The sequence below is a fragment of the Meleagris gallopavo genome, chromosome 1, assembly GCF_905368555.1.
Source record: "Meleagris gallopavo chromosome 1, MGAL_WU_HG_1.1, whole genome shotgun sequence".
Taxonomy (NCBI): Eukaryota; Metazoa; Chordata; class Aves; order Galliformes; family Phasianidae; genus Meleagris; species Meleagris gallopavo.
Window position 1 is genome coordinate 136731981 of NC_139404.1, and position 18116 is coordinate 136750096.

The 18116-nt window shown below is 39.5% G+C and overlaps 1 protein-coding gene across 2 annotated transcripts in view; it reads left to right on the top strand.

The window, feature by feature from the left end:
• The window catches only part of COL4A2 (collagen type IV alpha 2 chain), a 142897-nt gene that overhangs the window by 102379 nt on the left and 22402 nt on the right, over positions 1 to 18116 (top strand). For both annotated transcript variants that reach the window (XM_085215485.1, XM_085215491.1), the window contains exons 17-29: positions 1971 to 2024; positions 2291 to 2357; positions 3565 to 3666; positions 4071 to 4226; positions 5970 to 6062; positions 6341 to 6507; positions 9143 to 9215; positions 9303 to 9409; positions 11224 to 11425; positions 12149 to 12208; positions 13011 to 13073; positions 15423 to 15530; positions 17249 to 17470. In XM_085215485.1, the coding sequence (XP_085071611.1) occupies positions 1971 to 2024; positions 2291 to 2357; positions 3565 to 3666; positions 4071 to 4226; positions 5970 to 6062; positions 6341 to 6507; positions 9143 to 9215; positions 9303 to 9409; positions 11224 to 11425; positions 12149 to 12208; positions 13011 to 13073; positions 15423 to 15530; positions 17249 to 17470 (1474 nt within the window). The remainder of the gene's footprint in view (positions 1 to 1970; positions 2025 to 2290; positions 2358 to 3564; positions 3667 to 4070; positions 4227 to 5969; positions 6063 to 6340; positions 6508 to 9142; positions 9216 to 9302; positions 9410 to 11223; positions 11426 to 12148; positions 12209 to 13010; positions 13074 to 15422; positions 15531 to 17248; positions 17471 to 18116) is intronic.

Here is an 18116-nt window from a genome sequence, read left to right on the forward strand (position 1 = left end):
TGTCTTCAAGAGGGGCCCACTATGAAAATTCTCACTCTGTGTAGGAGTTGTTCCTACTGTGAAATTCAGGAGGTGCTGTTTTAAATCTAACTAGTGTGAATAGTTAGATTTAGTGAAACTACTTCAGTTTGTATCAGTTAAATTGTCCAGCCACTGTTTTCTACTAAAAGCTCACCTTTTTAACACTAGTCCTTTTCCGGAGTACAGATGAGTATTTTCTATAGAAAGCAGAGGTTCCCAAAAATAACTAAATAAAATGCATAGATTCTTGTTTTTTCTGTATCAGCATCAATGAAATCTGCTCTTTTCTGTGCATGTGAAATATGTCTTCATGTGACAGAATGCGTTGTATAGAATCATAGAAAATCCCAAGGTGGAAAGGACTCATAAGGATCATTGAGTCCTGGCCCACATAGAAACAAACAAAAGTCAAACCTTATGTCCAAGAACATAGTCCAGAGGCTTCTTGAACTCTGGCAAGCTCAGTGCTGTGTCCACTGCTCTGGGCAGCCTGTTCCATGCCCACTGCCCTCTGGTGTAGACCCTTTCCCTAATCCCTAGTTGCCCCTCTCGGTTCCATGCCGTTGACCAGCAATGAGAGCATCTTCTTTCTCTTCTCCCACCCTTCATTGTCCAAGGGGATGGTGCAAGTGTAGGTGCTCCATCTCTCTGCACTATCATCAGCAGCACAAAAGCCTGCGCCACAGCAGGTCCCTCCAGCCTTTGATGAGTGGTAGATTTGATCTAACAGATGGAATGTTGAAGCACGAGGAGACTTAATGAAGCTGAGACTACTGAAACCTGAAGAGTAGAGTTAGCAAAACCCATTGGGAAATGGAGCATCACCTCCATCTTGAATGCCCTGTCTCTGGAGGTGTTTAAAACCAGGCTGGATGGGCCCTGGGCAGCTTGGCCTAGTATTAAATTTCAGCACATATACTGCTGGTTTCAAAAGGAACAGAACTGCGCTCTGCTTCTCATAATGTGTAACTCTGTGCCCTGGTACTTCAAGTTACTAGGTATGTCAGCATTTCCTGTAACTATACAGCCCCACACATTGGTGGGACAGAAGATGTGCAAGCTTGCAGAATTGTAGATTTGGGACATTTGATTGAATAATCGGTGAACATCTTGTTATTAGAATTTTAATCAGATATAAAGTAGCCTAATCATCTTGCTTTTTGTAAGGAATGCTTGCCTTCTGTGCTTGCATACATGAGTGAATTTGTAAATAACTCATTGCTCGTTTCTAAGATAGAACCATTCTGGAACTGAACCTGCAGAAAACAGCAGGACGTGCTAAATACTCAACTTATAAATTACAAGTATCCCATTATTTTTTAAATTTGCATGGAGATTTTTGCTTGGTCATTTGTTTTTTTGTTTTTTTTTTTTGCTTTTGCTTATGATCCTTGTAGGATTTTCATCATATAAAGAAGTATTAATATGGAAAGAAAGATTATTTCCAAGTACTGACTGAACACACCCACTTATGTTTCTAATGCACTAAATATCAGTGTGTAATGTGACTGCTGTTTTTATCTGTCCTTATGCAACAGCATTGTGGATTATGTCAGAACTTGTCCAGCTCTGGGAGAAATACTATTCTCAGTGATGCCAGGTAGTTTTTCCACACTATGTTTTTAGATAGGTTTCTTGCTTTCATATAGAAACAAATAGATAATGATTTAGCAGATGGATCTTTCAGGCAAAGTTAAAGTAAGGCTTTTTTGGGGGGTTAGACTTGATGATCTCTAGAGGTCCCTTCCAACCCCTACAATTCTGTGACTCTGTGTGACTCTGTGACTCTGTAATGGCATTGCTTGAATTGCTACACACCAGGGAAACAAACTGCTCAGCTCTATTACATACTTCTCACTATAATACCAGAGGAAGACAACTGCTGCAGACAACAAATTTTATTGTCTTTCTGATAAAGGAAACATCAACTATTTTTGTGTGTATTACAGGGTTTTCCAGGATTTGATGGTCAACCGGGTCAATATGGTCCTAGAGGAGGGAAGGTACTACTTTACTTCCATTTGCTAGAAGTGATAATCCAGGTGTAATTTTTCTTTTTCTTCTCCATGATGTAGTAACAATCAAAGTGTTCCTTGTTACTGTAGTACCAGTTCAGTTGTTTATTGACTGAAATGGCTCACATTTCTTAAAAGTTGTGTCAGTGCTTTTGGAATTTTGTTTCTTTGTGTTTCATGGGCTTTTGTTTCCACTTAAAAAGAAATTCCCCAGAATAATATGCTTAAATATGACGCTCAACTTCTGTTAACAGGGGGAACAGGGAGAGATGGGTCCTCCAGGACCACCTGCCTATGTTCCTTACCGCATTCCAAGAAAAGGTACGTCTCCTTTGCTTAGATTGTGTATCTTAGCCAGGTTTTATCACCTGCTACATAGATCAAAAGCATTAAAGCCAGAGAATTCAACTCCTTCAAAAACTTTGGACTGCTAAACTCGTCCAAAATGTAAACCAAAGAGTGCCCTAGTTACCTTTTTGCAGGCAGATGGCTTCTTTGTCTCTCCTGCTGAAGCCAAATTGCTGTACAAAACGCATCCATACACTCCTGAGTTCACAGAAAAAAAAAAAAAAAAAAGAAAAAAAAAAAGAAAGAAAAAAGTGTCCAGTGAAAAGAAGAAAAGGAGAGTCTGTGTTCTGGGTCTTATTTCATAGTCTCTGGATAAAATGCAGAGATCATTTGTAGTGCTCACAGCCAGCTGCCCTGTATGGCTGTGGTGGATCTGCTTGGCCAGACTAGAAACACACTGAAAGTGATAAAAGTTTGCAAAGGCCAAAACTTCCTAGGAAAGCACTAGCAGGAAGGATGATCACTTGATGTTGCACCGTGCTGCATCCTTACATTGTAGAGTTTTCTAGTCTTATTGAATGCAAGAGCATCTGGCAATAGTGAATAGTTCTCTTCCTCCTGGAGAGAATGGATAATCATGTAAACACTGTTTAAATCACTCAGAACACCTGCCAAGCCTTTAGGAGCAGGAGAGGCTTTGTGGAGAGAGGAGGAAGCAGGCAGGGTGATGGAATATCCTGTGCCTTTGACAAAAGGACAATACTTTCCTCATGCAATAGTTGGGCCAAAGTAGATGCTTCTGGTACAGTAGAGCAGAGCAAAACTCATATTTCAAACATTGTTACAATGGCAAATTCTTGTAGGAAAAAGGAGGGGTTATCCTCAGAAAGCTCATCAGGAGAAGTGCAGTTCTAGGAGCATACTGGAAAGAGTTGAGAGATCTTCTCAGCTCTACACCATTCCTGTTCCAGGGTATGCTCAGCTTCCAGATATTAGGACTTTACAGAAATCTCTCTGATATACTTGTTTATTCGCACTACGACAGCATGAAGTACCACGTTTCTGTATTTCTAAAGCTGCCTTTAAGAAATAATAGTGAATTGTAATATTCAAAGCAGGTGAAATTCCTAATTTAAGCATTTTAGGAGTTAAGCAATCTGAAGAGTACCACAGGTCATCATGTATGGGTCACAAACAGCATCACACTAACATGTTTTGTGGTACTGGGGTTGTCTTTCAGGTGTAAGAGGCGATCCAGGCTTTCCAGGTGCTTCTGGACTACAGGGAGAACCAGGAGAGCAGGGTGATCGTGGGCTGCCTGGTATTCCAGGATTCTCTGATGGTAATATCCCAGTAACACTTGTTCCAACAATTTAACAAGTTTTAACTGGTATGGGATTGAGGTGGAGAAAATGCATGTACAGTGGTGAAATATGCAGTGCAGTGTGGTAAGTAACTAACTGCAGTAGCAAAAACCGAAAGGTGCATTTGATGTACCTGCTTTGGCCCCAGTGAGTCTTTGCAAAACAACTGTGGTAGAGATGACGGCAGAACCTTGCTTCAGTACCAACTGTTGATTTGCCCAAGTGAAAAGTGCGGTTACACTTTTTGTTGTACACTAACACGTCTCCATTTTTCCCTGCTTCCTACATGCAATTATAGGAACGGTCCCTTCTGTTACCTTATAGCTCTTTGTGCAGTACTGGTAAGAAATTCTTCTGAGTTTCTTTCCCGGTTCTGTTTCAGGAGACGCAGATAAGCCAGGCTTACCTGGAGAGATAGGACCAAAGGGTGAAAAAGGTGAAGAAGGATCTCCTGCTTATCAAGCGGGCCCACCTGGGTTTCCAGGTAAACATGGCGAACCAGGACCCCGTGGTCCACCTGGTCCCCCTGGAACTCCAGGTAAGTGCAAGAAGAGATGGTGAGAACTCAGGAACATCATTGCTTATTTTAAAGATAACAGTTGGCAAGACAAAGTGAAAAAGTAGATAGAGGGAATGAAACAGAGTGGGTGGTGGAAAGACACATTGGATAGAAGTGATGTATGCTCATTGATGGAAGAAGGTTTTGCATGACTTTCAGACATTCCTGGCAAAATTTGAAAAAGAGGTCTGTTTTGGGTTGGTGGAGAGATATGAGCATTCTATTCTTAGACTTGCATTCTGCTCTGGTAAAAGTAATTTTCACAGCTCAAGTTTCAAATGAATTATATGTACCAGTACTCTTACTTACTCCAGTGTGCTAGACTGAGAAGGGTCTGGCATGAAGGACACTGACTGTATATGTTGAATTTAGCAAACAGAGGTTAAAATGGTAAGTTGTGGAAAAGTTTATTTTTTTGTCTCCCCAGTCCAAGAATACTAACATTCTAAAAGAAGTCTTACAAATGGTCATCCAGATGGTTAGGGATCTGAAGCAGAAGTCATAGAGTGGGTGGCTGTGAGAGCTGGGTTCCTTCCTTATCCTGGAGAAGAAAAGTGCTGAGAGGAATCTTACTGCTATTTTTGTGTACCTCTCTCTCAGGAGGTAACAGTGAAAATGGAACCAGACGCACTGACTGAGCAGTACAGGTGGCAGGGCAAGAAGGAACATTCATAAGTTTTCACGAGGGAAATTCTGCTCAGATGTTAGGAAAAACTTTTTCACTCGGTGAAAACTTTTTCACATCTGTGGTCAGATGGCGGAACAGTTTGCCCAGAGTGGTTGTAGACTTTTCATCTTTGGGGATACTCAGTACTCAGCTGAATAAGGCCCTCAGCAACTGGTGTAATTGTGAGGTTAGCCCTGTTTGGAGGTGCTTTCCGGAGGCCAGTTCTAATTCAGACTACACTTTGTCTCTGTGAAATGCACCACACAGCAGTGCAAGAACAGGAGTGGAGAAAAAGATTGCAGGAAGTAATCCAGAGCAGGTGGTCTGTGGTACTGCAAACTGTGTTGTGCCGAGAGTTCGAAACAAAGGAATTAAGGGTGAAGAGACCAAAGAATGGATAGAATCATCTACCACAGCAGGAAAAGAAGTAATGAGGAATAGGAGGCTGTAACCAGAAGTTTCAAAGGTCATATCCACAGTAGCAGACTTAGGTCCTGGGACTGTGTATGTGTCAAGGCCATGTCCTGTAATCATACCAAAATAAGACATGAGACATTCCCTCATGCTAGTTTCCAGACAAGAAAATCCACGGCCTCCAGCTAGTTGCTGGTCACTGGAGTTCTGCAGTGCAGTCATGGCCAGAGGGAGCAACAATCCAGGCAAGCTGGTCTGGGTGGACATTCAATGCTGAGAAATAGAAAATATGAATTCTTTGCTAGCAGATGAAAGCAAGTAAGGCTTGGGAATGCAGAGACAAGCAAATGGCTTCTGAAGTAGGTGGCTGTACTAGTACAGAGAGGGAGGAAGATGAAGCTTGGATAAGTGAGATGGTAAGGGACCATTAACACACAAATGGAAGTTACTGAGAATGGGTTTGGGAAGCTGTGACGAGGGGAAGAAACAAGAAAAGAGAATTTAATAATCTGAGTTAGACAGTCGGTGACTTTAGGAGAAACAGAAAAGGAGAGACATAGTCCAACTTGAATAAGGTGGAATGAGGAGAAGCAGTACATTAATTTACAGTACATTATCTTCTTACTCTATTGTGCTTCTAGGTTCTCTCTTTGGATTAAAAGGACAAGAAGGGACACCAGGTAGACCTGGTGCACAAGGTTTTCCTGGGCCAAGAGGACAAAGAGGACCTAAAGGTAGGTTATAATAAATAAGTCAAAAGATAATCTGCTTTTATGCATTGTGTAAAACTTCCATTGTTCTAAGTTTTAATTAAGTCTAATTATGACATACTCAGGGACCAATGAATTTGATCTGAGGCTTACACAACAAGTAAAAACTGATTTAGTTTCTTTCTAAGAAAAAAAAAAAAAAGCGATTTTCTCAAATACTTGAGGTATATATGTGTGTATAAAGGATACAGTTTGAAGTGTTTGTTGTGACCGTTTTCTTCTCTTTCCAATCACTTCCTTAGGCGAAGAAGGTGACTGCAGTAAATGCCTTCTAAGTGATGAACTCAGAAGGGGATCTACTGGCCCCCGTGGTCCTCCTGGTTTTCCAGGAACCCCTGGCCAGCCTGGGAGAAAAGGAGAACCTGGTGATCAAGGTCCACATGGTATTCCTGGCTACGCTGGAGCAAAAGTGAGATACTTATTTCTTTAATGCATAGTTTTGTACATCTACTACAAATAAAAACCAGCTATTCTCCATGAGAAAAAAAAATGATGAAAAATACAATTTTTTTTCTTCTGTGCCACCTCCATAGTTTTCAGATTGCTGCAAAATACCAAGAGCTAAAAGTTGCTAAGATGGGAATTAAAATAGTTTACTGTGGGAAGAGCAAAAGATTTCCACATAATCTAAAATGCACTTTCCATTTAAACAAAGCTGTTTCAGCAAAACTACAGCAGTGATTATGAAGGGAAACAATTTAATTAGTTCCTTCAAATTGTTTCTAATAAATGTAAGATTCTTGGTTAGAATATTAAATGTAAGATTCTTGGTTAGAAATACATAATTTTTTCCTAAAAAAACACTGTCAACAACCCTGATAAGAGTGTTTTGCTAGTAAGTACTCACTTGTTATTTACTGCTAAAGGTGCTATATTTTGTGTTATCCCAACTGCTTTACGTTTTCTCACAATTGAAACTCAAGATTTTAGAGTAAGATTTTAGTTAAGCTAACCCCAAAACTGATTTGGTTTGTGTAGAGATGTCAGAGCAAATAAAATGCTTTCAGTCAATAATTTTGGGTTTCTGAACATTAAAAAAAAAAAAAATTACTTGCAACTAGTTAGAGTTTGGATTTTTTTTTAGAAAATAAAAAGTTCTATTTTCTGTGAGTCAGGGAAAAAAGACACATTTTGAAATGTTCATTGTTGAAACTTTGGTTAATTTTTACAAGTTCTGCAATTTTTTTTTTTTTTGCCTTTGAAATGATAATAATTATATTATCTTCATCCCAGAATTTAAGTTACTGTAGACCTAAGACACATATAGACATGTCATATCATAGTAGAATACTCAGCAGTAAAGCTCTGACTTTATCTCAACTTCTGGTCTGGCACAGATTCACCATAAAACAAAGTATTTTAATTATTCTTAGTCCATATTCTTAGCAGAAGTGAGTCCATAATTTTCTTAACACATTCAACAAGTTACCTTTATAGAAAATCAATATATTTAATTTAGATCAGATCTATGTGAACTTAATGTAAACATAGACATATATATTCCAAGCAATGGACATTCTTTTCTGTGGAGAAAAAGAAATTAGAAATAGCTGTAAGCCATTTTGAAAACACTCGTGTGCTAAGTTGCATGATACACATTTAAACCTAGAAAGCAACAAAGTGAACATAATACAGTGCAGTGCTATTGCTGAAAATTTCTGCAGTTGTACAGTCAGTGACATAATTCAGTATTATATTAAGTTTTTGAGATTTCTTTTGGCCTATAAAAACCATTGTCCAAAAGAAGAATCTCTACAGGGATATATAGATGTGGCTTCACTGAAATGCAGGAGGTAAACACAAACAGGTAAAATACGATCCTTTTACTCAAATTTGGTCTCCCACTTTAGACTTATAGAAGTGTGAACCTATATTCTTGAGATGACTTTCCATTTCCACACATGCTTTTCACCTAAGAAATGCTTGGAAAATGCCAATGAAAGACAGCGATGGAAAAGAAATCAAATTAAGTAATTTATGGCAAAGGAGTATTTCGGATAAAAAATAAATGCTTCAAACATTCTCTTCATATATTGTGTGCACTGAAATTCAGTAAGACGAAGATAGGGAAAACATAGTGGCCTATATTTTAGTGTGCATGAATATGATTTTTCAGAACTAAAGCTAACTGGGTTAGAACAATCAGCACTAAATGAATCTGTAATGTTGAGCCCTTGGCATCTCCCATGCATTCAGTCTGGTGACTCAGAGCTCTTGTGGAGAAATCTAGTAGTGCCATTTTCAGCTGGGCTGCTGAGGAGAATCGTGCACTATACCAAGGAATGCCAAGGATTCATCCTTAGCTTCATCACAGCTTACCTTAGCAAGAGAGGAAATCTCTCTCCTTGGAGACTTTAAATCTTGACTGGACAAGGCCCTGAGCAACCTGCTGTAGCTCTGAGCAGCAGATTGGAATGGGGACCTCCAGCTGTCCCTTTCAACCAAAATCTATCCTATGGGGCTGTGGTTTGGGGTACTTCACTTAATCGCTCTATGCCTAAGTTCCTTCCTCTCATAAATGAGGAAAATTGCTGGTTTTCAACCCTACAATGGTGCTGTGAATCACAATCCATTGCCAGCCATGCAGCTGTCATCTTTTTTAGACTGGGAAAGAGAAAATGCAGGTAAATATAACAGAGTTTTGTTACCATGGTGCCAAAGTGTTGCTTACAGCAATTTCCTTCCTGGCAAACAATAAGTAATTTACTACATTTTCTCTCATGCAGTTCTCCAGCTGTAGTCATCTACAAGACTTGATCTTATGATAAGCCACAGACCTCCTAATGCTATCCTCATGTAGAAGCACCCCTACCATGCTATATGGGCGTTAAGTAAGTTAATAAGGATTCAGGCACAAGAATAGGATTATTGAAGAGGAAATCATACAGAGAGTAGTAAGAAAGCGTTACTGTCGTGATTTGCTTGTTTGTTTAAGCAAGACAGTGGAAACACAAATCTGGGTAATTATTTGTTAAGTGGTTTTATTTTGTGTTTTTGAGGGTTTTTTTGTTTGTTTGTTTGTTTTCTGATTTGTGTAATGCCAGGGACAATCGGGCCAAGAAGGATTTCCTGGACCAAAAGGAGAAAAGGGAGATTCTATATACATAACTACTAAAGGTAGAGTAAAAATTCATGTCACATGTATTTTGCAATTATTTATACCTTTTGTGAGAGAGCAGTCTCCCAATGAAAGGTCTGCTTTAGGCACCAAAGGAATCCGAGGAGATCCTGGACTTCCTGGTATCAGAGGAGAAGATGGTTTCCCAGGCAGAGATGGATTAGATGGTTTACCAGGACTGCCTGGCCTTCCGGTAAGTAGCAAATTTTAAGAAGGGAAGAAAGGACGACCCAGGGAACTACCGACCTGTCAGCCTTACTTCTGTGCTGGGGAAGATCATGGAACAGATCCTCCTGGAAGCTTTGCTAAGGCACATGGAATACAGGCAGGTGATACATGACAACAAGTATGGCTTCACCGAGGGCAGGTCCTGTCTGAACAGCATTGTGGCCTTCTATGATGGCATGACTCCATCACTGCACAAAGGAAGAGCCACTGACACCATGTCTGGACTTCTGTAAGGTCTTTCACACAATCTCCCACAACATCCAACATCATTCTGTCCAACTTGGAAACAAAGCCCTAAATTATTTCCGCCACACTCAATTACTAATGCATTTAATTCTGAGGATTAATGATCATTAGGCTGCCCTTCACACACAGATGGTGATGCACAACTGAACTGGCCTTGCTGATTATTGATATACTAAATATCAATTTTACTCTCAGATTCTTTAGAACCACCTTACACTTTTATTTATTTATTTCAATTTTATTTAAATAAAAAAGTGGTACTATATAACCCATCTAGGCCACTTTTATATAAGTGGTTTATTTGTGATAATTAGTGGTTTATTATCTAGAGATTGTGTGTGGCATTTTGATATGAGGGAGTTAACAGTTTCCATCCCCAAAATGTAGGTGACATCATTATTTACATGCTTGATAATACCTCATCACCTATCACAAATGTTGTTTTCCACCACTGGGTTCTTGCATCATATACAAGGATGGACCAGAGCTTTGTCATCCAGTGTGGCCTACAGTGGGTTTTACTACTAATAAAAATGGTGCTTATTAAATCTGTGGATGGGAACATTTTCTGGTGATGTTCTAAAGATGTTGATTTAATATTGCAGTAACATCACTAGAGTAACAGACCAAGAAAAATCTGCCCACTTGGGCACAATTTTATGTCAGCTTCTGTCAAGATCTAAGAACTAAATGCCACACCAGAACTAACTTTCATGCACTCTAGTGATGTGTATGCTTTCCCCCATGTCCACTCACAGCATTTCAGAGAGGGTAGTAAGGCTGTCTACAGCAGCGACTCATATTTCCCATATGTTCTTCATTGGCCAGCCTTTTTAGGGGAATGCTCCCTTTAACAGTGCTTCTCCCATGCCTTTTCTGCTGTGGGGGTCTAAAATAATGTCTGATTATTCCAAATATATTGTATTTGCAATTTTGCTTTAAAAAGCTGGGATGCAATACATAAGAAATAGCTGCCTATAAGATGTTATTCATCAGAGCCCCTCACTGCAAGAAAGTGTTCAAAGAAGGGTGATAAAGCTGGTGAGGGATCTGGAGCACAGGCCTTATGAGGAGCAGCTGAAGGAGCTGGGATTGTTCAGTCTGGAGAAGAGGAGGCTCAGGAGAGACCTTATTGCTCTCTATAGCTACCTGAAGGAGGTTATAGTGAGCTGGGGGTCAGCCTCTTCTCTCATGTAATTAGTGATAGAACTAGAGGGAATGGCTTCAAGCTGTGCCAGGGGAGATTAGACTGGACATTAGGAAATACTATTTCTCTGAAAGAGTGGTCAGGCACTGGAATGGGCTGCTCAGGGAGGTGGTGGAGACACTGACCCTGGAGGTGTTCAAGTTTGGATGATGAGTTGAGGGACATGGTTGAGTGAAAACTATTGGTGAAAGGTGGGTGGTTGAACGGGGTGATCTTGTAGGTCCTTTCCAACCTTGGTGTTTCTATGATTCTGCGAGAGTAGTTCAACTCTGAGTTTTGTTTCTTTCGCAGCAAAGGCAGAAATATTCATTTCCTACTTCCCACAGGGTGATGGTATCAGAGGTCTCCCCGGGGATCCTGGTTATCCAGGAGAATTAGGCCCGAAGGGCTTTCCAGGAGAAACAGGCCTGCCAGGTGGAGGATTTCCTGGTCCTAAAGGATACCGTGGTCCTCCAGGTGATCATGGAACACAAGGAAACCCTGGGATTCCAGGTCTGCCTGGTCCACCAGGAGAGCCTGGCCAAATAGGTAAGAACAATTTCTCTATCTTATATCAAATCCTTGTGAGATCATTATTGAATTGTGTGTACAGCATCTGTTCCGAAACAATGTTGAAAATGTAGCATTTGGTGGAGGATTATATGAGTGAAAGGGATTGCCTTCATTAAATGTCCAGAAATCTTTTTTAAAAAGTAGTTTCATTTAAGGTATTGAAATAGCATCAGGGAATGTGTTGATGTTAGCAATTAGAATCTTATTTATTTTAAGCAAATGCAGGGAATGGAGCAATGTTCTGCCTTTAGATTACTTACAGGTGGTTTTCTCTGTTCTTCTCCACCCAACTTCGTCTTTTAACTGAGCAGAGAAAATCCTTTATCTGTCCTTTAGAGTTCTTCATGGTATCTTTGCAGCTATCTGAGCCCCTTCTTGCATAAGATTGCCAGGGCTGTGCTCACAAAAGCTCAGACTTAGAGGATTTTGCTTGAGTTCAAGATGCCTAGCAGAATATACAAGCCAAAACAGGCACATGTCAATCCCCCACAGTACATGTGACATATAGGCTCCTAATGCAGGCTGTAATTAATATATGGATAGAGTTCAAATGTTCTTGTTGTATACGGTTTCTCCAATGCATAATGCATAAAATAACATATATCTGATGTTGTAATAGATGTTTTCTTGAGAAATGAAAGCTTTTTAGATTTTTTTTCTTTTAAATGATAACTATCTTTTCTTATTCTTTGCTCATAGACTGTGGGCAGGTGATTGAAGATTTTCCTAGAGGAGATGCAACTGATCCTATATGGTCAGGTACTGAACATACAAATGGCTAGAATGTATTTTAACATTAAGTTTTATGTGGCTGTTATAACTTCATACTTTCTTTCTGATGACTGCTTTGAATGCTATTAATTGTAAACTATTTAAACTTCAGGTCACAAATAACCATGCATATGCAGTACATAGCTCTAAAGTGAGTTAATCGAATTGAATGTTTTCTAAAATTCTTGCAGTCTTACCTCTACAATCCAGAAATTCTTTGTTTAATTGCTCCTGTTGTGTTTATTGTGATAAAATAATGATTACCATGAAAATTAAGCAACAGAGCAAGAAACGAAGTTCCAAAGAGAATATAAGAAACTTTTGGAAGAACTCTGAGTGAGGAGTTTCAATGCAATCTGACACATAAAAAATAAGGACCTTCAGTTGTACCGTAATTTGACTTGATGTATTAGGTGGTATAAATTGGCTGTGGGAAAACAAAGTGTCTCCCTTGTTCTGGTAATACAGCTGTCCAGGACATTGAAAAAGCCTTCCCACACCAGCCTAGCTAAAGTAGCCACCACCATAGTCTCTGTAAAATAGGCAGAAGAGCGGCTCTTGATTAAATTACTGGAGTTGAGCTCTGCATGAGTGGTCCCTGAAGAATGCCACCCATAACCAGTGTTGCATTGTTGCTGTTTTCTTAATGAAGAATAAAACTTCTAAAATTGGGATTTCTCCTGTTGATTTCATTCACCTGCTTTGAGAGTGTTATCCTAACTGCAGGCACAGCACTGATGAGAGACAGCATGTAAGCACACATGCTGTGACTAAACATCTTTCTTGGCAGGTGGAGGCTGTGTGAGGCCACCAAAGGGATCTCAAGGCAACCCAGGGCTGCCAGGAGCCACAGGTAATGTTTTATTTTCACCTTTTTTTTCACAGATACACTATGTTTTGAGAGAGATCTTGCCAACTCTAACATAGTTGCAACTTAGTGGACAGTGTGTTTTAGAAAGGCCAGTGGAGGAAAGAGTTGACTTGAAACAGGCAGAGGTCTAAGCAGCATGCAGCCTTGGTGGCTGCAATGCTCCTGAATCAAAGAATCATAGAATTTCCTGAGTTGGAAGGGACCGACAAGGATCGTTGAGTTCAACTCACAGCTCCAAACCCAAAAATCAAATCCTGTGCATTGTCCAAATGCTTTCTGAACTCTGGCAGGACCTGTATAGCTACTGTTGAATAAGATGCTTGTTTTCTGTAGGAAACATACAAATAAAATGCTTGCAAAATAAACATTGTTACATAACAAAACCTTTGTCTTAGTACTGTTTGGCACAACATGTTAACACCAACTAACGTCACATAATGAGTTGCTGAAACATGTGGTAAACTGTGGCTCCATTCCCCATCTGCTCCATTCTTTCTCTAATACGGCTTTTTAATTAGAATGAGAATGAGCAGAATGAATGAAAGTCAGTTATTGCAGATGGGAAACAAAACGAAGATGCCATTTAGGTACGAGTAGTTCTAGAATTTGTTGTTGAGTCCTAAAAACCTAAGATTTTTCCTTCTAATTGCTTTCTGAGAAGTTTTTGTTCATATAAGGGAGAGAACAATAGTTCTGTATTGCACTCAGAAAATGCTTTTCATGCTGCACTGGCTATTTATGTGCTTCTTAATTCTGGCCTTTGAAAGGTTTCTGTATATGACTCACCAAAAAACAAACAAACAAGAAGTCCAGCAGCTAAAATGGCAAAAATTGATGGCTAAACAATAGAAATTCTGAAAACTAAGTATCAAAATTCAAGTGATACTTTCCTTTTTGTTATAGTTAGAAGTGGAGAGAAACTTACTTTCAGTCTAATAAACTGAGCTGTAATTCATGATGATGCTAAGCAACAGCACTTAAAATGTTAAAGCATGTTGCTGACCTTCAAGACTGAGCTGGGAACTGAAAGAGTGCAGGGAGCAGGGGAGTAGAGAAAAACAAAGTATTGCATGAGGGTTATTTTAAAGGAACTTGACCAAAAAATCTGGATCTTGGAATGCGATGAATTGATGAGACTCGTGTAATAAAGCTATTGCATGAAAATATATGTATATAATACAGTTTTATAAACATAAAAAAAAGAATTTTACAAGATGTTTGCAGTTTTTGAGGTGCTAAAAAACAGTTATATGAGCTCAGTGCCAGAGCAACGCATTTTTAGGGCACAGCTCTTATTTTACTACCTAAGCTATAAACCTCCACTATTACAAAAATAGTATGTAGGCTATTTAATTTGTATGCAGTTTCTAGGATGGTTAGATCTAACCTCTAGCCTTGTATTTCTTTTTTTTTTTTTTTTTTGGTTATCTAAACCAGTCAGCTCTTGTCCTGTGATCAGTTTAGCAGGGAAGGGAAACATTTGTTTCTCCTACAGGATCTCATTTATGCCCATTACTGTTTGACACTGCCTTTTGACCTTAAGCCAAATTCCATCTCTTCAAGGAGTTAGTCATCAAAATCCCCCTGGGAAACTGTCTTTGAGGACAAGGGAGCAGAGCAGAACTGGAAGATATTTAAAGAAGCTTTCCTTAATACACGAAAGTTGTCCATCCCCAGGTGTAGGAAGGCAGGAGACCAGCATGGCTGAACTGGGACCTGCTGGTCAAACTGGGGAACAAAAGGAAAGCACACAGGCAGTGGAAGCAGGGGCAGGTATCCTGGGAGGAGTATATGGATGTTGCTAGGCTATATAGGTATGGGATCAGGAACACCAAGATCCAACATTATAGGTTGTCCAGAGAGAAGGTGGATGCCCTGTCCCTGGAGACAGGCAAAGTCAGGCTGTTAGATCTCTGAGCACCCTGATCTAGCTGCAGATGTCTTTTCCATTGCAAGGGAGTAGAAGGCCTTTAAAAGTCCCTTCCAGTTCAAATGATTACATAATTCTGAGAAGCTTAATTACAAAATATTCTTCAAAAAAAGTCTCCAGAACATTGGACAGGTGATTTTCACCCTCACCATTTACATAGTGTTAGTCTAAAAATCAGGAGTAGTCTTTAATCTATGTTTGTAAAAGCACTTAGCCTAGAGTTTGGGATCATTCTTGGGATCTTGAGTACAATGTCATACCATAAATTTTATTTTAAAAGTCCATCTTTGTACCTGGAAACAGATAATTAAAGTATTTGCCACTACCTTTCCTACACTGTACACAAATTTCTGTTTTGATTGTTTAGATCACACTTTCTTAATTTCTTTTATATAATTTAGGTACTAAAGGTGCAAGAGGATTCCCAGGTGATCCAGGCCCAGTGGGATTCCCAGGGCTAAATGGTACACGAGGTGATCCGGGTCGGGAAGGATACCCAGGTCCTCCAGGTACCTTGAAATAATTAATCATTCTTTATATATTTATGACCTTGGCTACTGTCACGGGAGCACAATCACCTTACTCCAGATCCATCTTCATTTACCTCACCTTCTATCTTCAAACAATAAGCTGTTATAAAAAAAGCTCTCTTTTTTTGAAGCCAAAAGTATTTTCTGCAATTTCCTGTAATGACAAAAAGTAACACAGACTCCAGCCTTTTAAAATCTGCTTTACAGTGCAAAATTACAAATGCCAACAGTTCATGAAGATGATTTAGAAATAAGAAAATTCAGTAATAAGGTGCTTTGGATTCCACGTGGAATGATAATTGCAGAAAGGAAGAAGATAGTAGTGTTATTGTTTCAATTTAAGTCTTTATAGCATTGATTTAAATAATAATGAACATAGCAAAGACAAAGTACTAGCTATACACCTTACCCACAGTTGGCTGTGTTTCCAGTGTTTCCAAGTGCTCAGTGCTAGTAACGTTTTATCCTGATCTGTAATAGGTGAAAGCAAGGTTGATACGTGTCTTGATCAACAGAGAAGGGGTGTAGACAAAAAACTAATTCTTGGCAGGAACATGAATCTGTATTTCCCTTTCCAAGTTTCTTGCACTAACTGCAAAATTGGGGCTCCTATACTGTATGGCTGCCAGGCCACAGAGTAGTTAGCACTCAGACTGATTTTCAGCTGTCTTCCATACTGTCTCTCAACCATACTTGGACTTAACTTCCAGTCCAGGTCCAGTTTACCAGTCTTCCCTGCTTCCTATGTGGTAGTCCTCCCCAGTCATTCACCAATAGGGTAGTAGACAAGGCACGATGGCACTGATATATGAAGAGTATGAAGCAATTGGCATTGGCCCCTTGAGATGTACAGGGAACAGCAGAGGCAGTGGCCCCTCTGGGCAACTCCCCAAGGCCTTTCTAGTTTACTGATCTTCATTTATTTGTTCAGATTTGACTCCTGTCTATCTCCTGCTGCGTATCAAACCACAATTTGGTATACAGGAGGTGTTTTTTCACCCTTAGATTGTAAGATGTTTATAATGTTGCAATGTGAGAATACAAGAAAAACTGTTCAGAGCAGCAATTGTGGAGCAAGATAAGCAGCATGAGAATCAAGGACACCTCTAGAAGAAGAAAGAACATCTCATGGCTCTGATTGGATAAGCACCTGTGAATGGTTGAAGAGTGTTTTGTAGAATGCTCTGTTGACATGTGAAGGTGGATGGGAAAGTTGTAGGGGTGGATGGGAAAGCTAGAAAAAGAAAACTTGTGAAGCTATCTAAGTGATGTGAGAACTTGTAATAAACAATTTGGATCATTCACATCTGAGTCCGTGCATCAGATGCTGCATTGCAGTAGCCATGTCAAAATAGTTTCATGAAAGTAACTGTGCATGGAGCTGTAGATCTTTTACACCAAGGTACTAGATATCTTCAAGGGTCATTTGTAATTTTTGTCAATTTCCACGCTCAGTCAACAATTCTTCTGAATGATATGTGTTTTTAAAACCTTTACATGCACTTCACTTTGTTTAATTTTATATGTTTCTGCTGAGAACTAAGGGAAGTTACAATAATATAACAGATGTTACGATGCTGTATCTGGGATTTGCACTGCAACTTCTATAACTTCTATAGTGGACACTGTGATGCCTAATCCCCAGTTGTTTGCTTTTTTTTTTTTTTTTTTTTTGCTTTTTTTTTTTTTTTTTGTAGGCTTTATTGGGCCCCGAGGAGACAGTGGCCCAAATGGCTTACCTGGACTACAAGGACATCCAGGTCTTATGGGAAAGTCTGGTGCTCCAGGACTGGACGGACAGAAGGGTGCTCCTGGTGATGTTTTGGGAGCAGCAGCAGGTCCTCAAGGGGATGCTGGGCTGCCTGGCTTCCCTGGCTTGAAAGGTGCACCAGGAGATCAAGGAATACCAGGAATTAGAGGTACTTTAAGTAAAGAAATGTTTAAGACATGTTAATGTTAATGGGGTATAAATGTAGCCAAACTATGACTATGTGAGGGAAGTGAAAGACCAATAGAACTCACGCCAAGTGCCCATAACCCCTGGTTATGAGCCTGGTTCCTCTCAAACACCTTCTGGAGATTCACTGCTTATAACCAGCACTCTCTCATACTGCACCACATGGCATCACCTATAATAGATCATCAAAGAACAAGATTTTCTCATCTTCGTTGTATCAGATGTATCCTTTAGTTTTTCCCACCATAGTTAATTATCTTGAATTTTCACTTATGTACTGCATAATATTCAGCTTAATTTCCAACCCCCAAAATGTCTGGATAATACATGGCTTTGCAGTATAGCATATTGCTTCACTGTAGAATTTGTAAATATTAGCAGAGAAGGCACAGCATTTAGTAACACATTAATAAGCCCTTTTACCTCAAGGGTCTCTGAGCACTCAGGAACAAGAAAAAGGGAGCATTACATATTTATTCATAATTTTAGGGTGCTCACTTTATTTTGTTATATTACAGAACTTAAAAAAGCATGTTCTACTTACAGTAGACAGAAAAAAAAAAACATAACATCTTTATAAAAGCTGTCTGTGTCACTCTTTGAGTTCA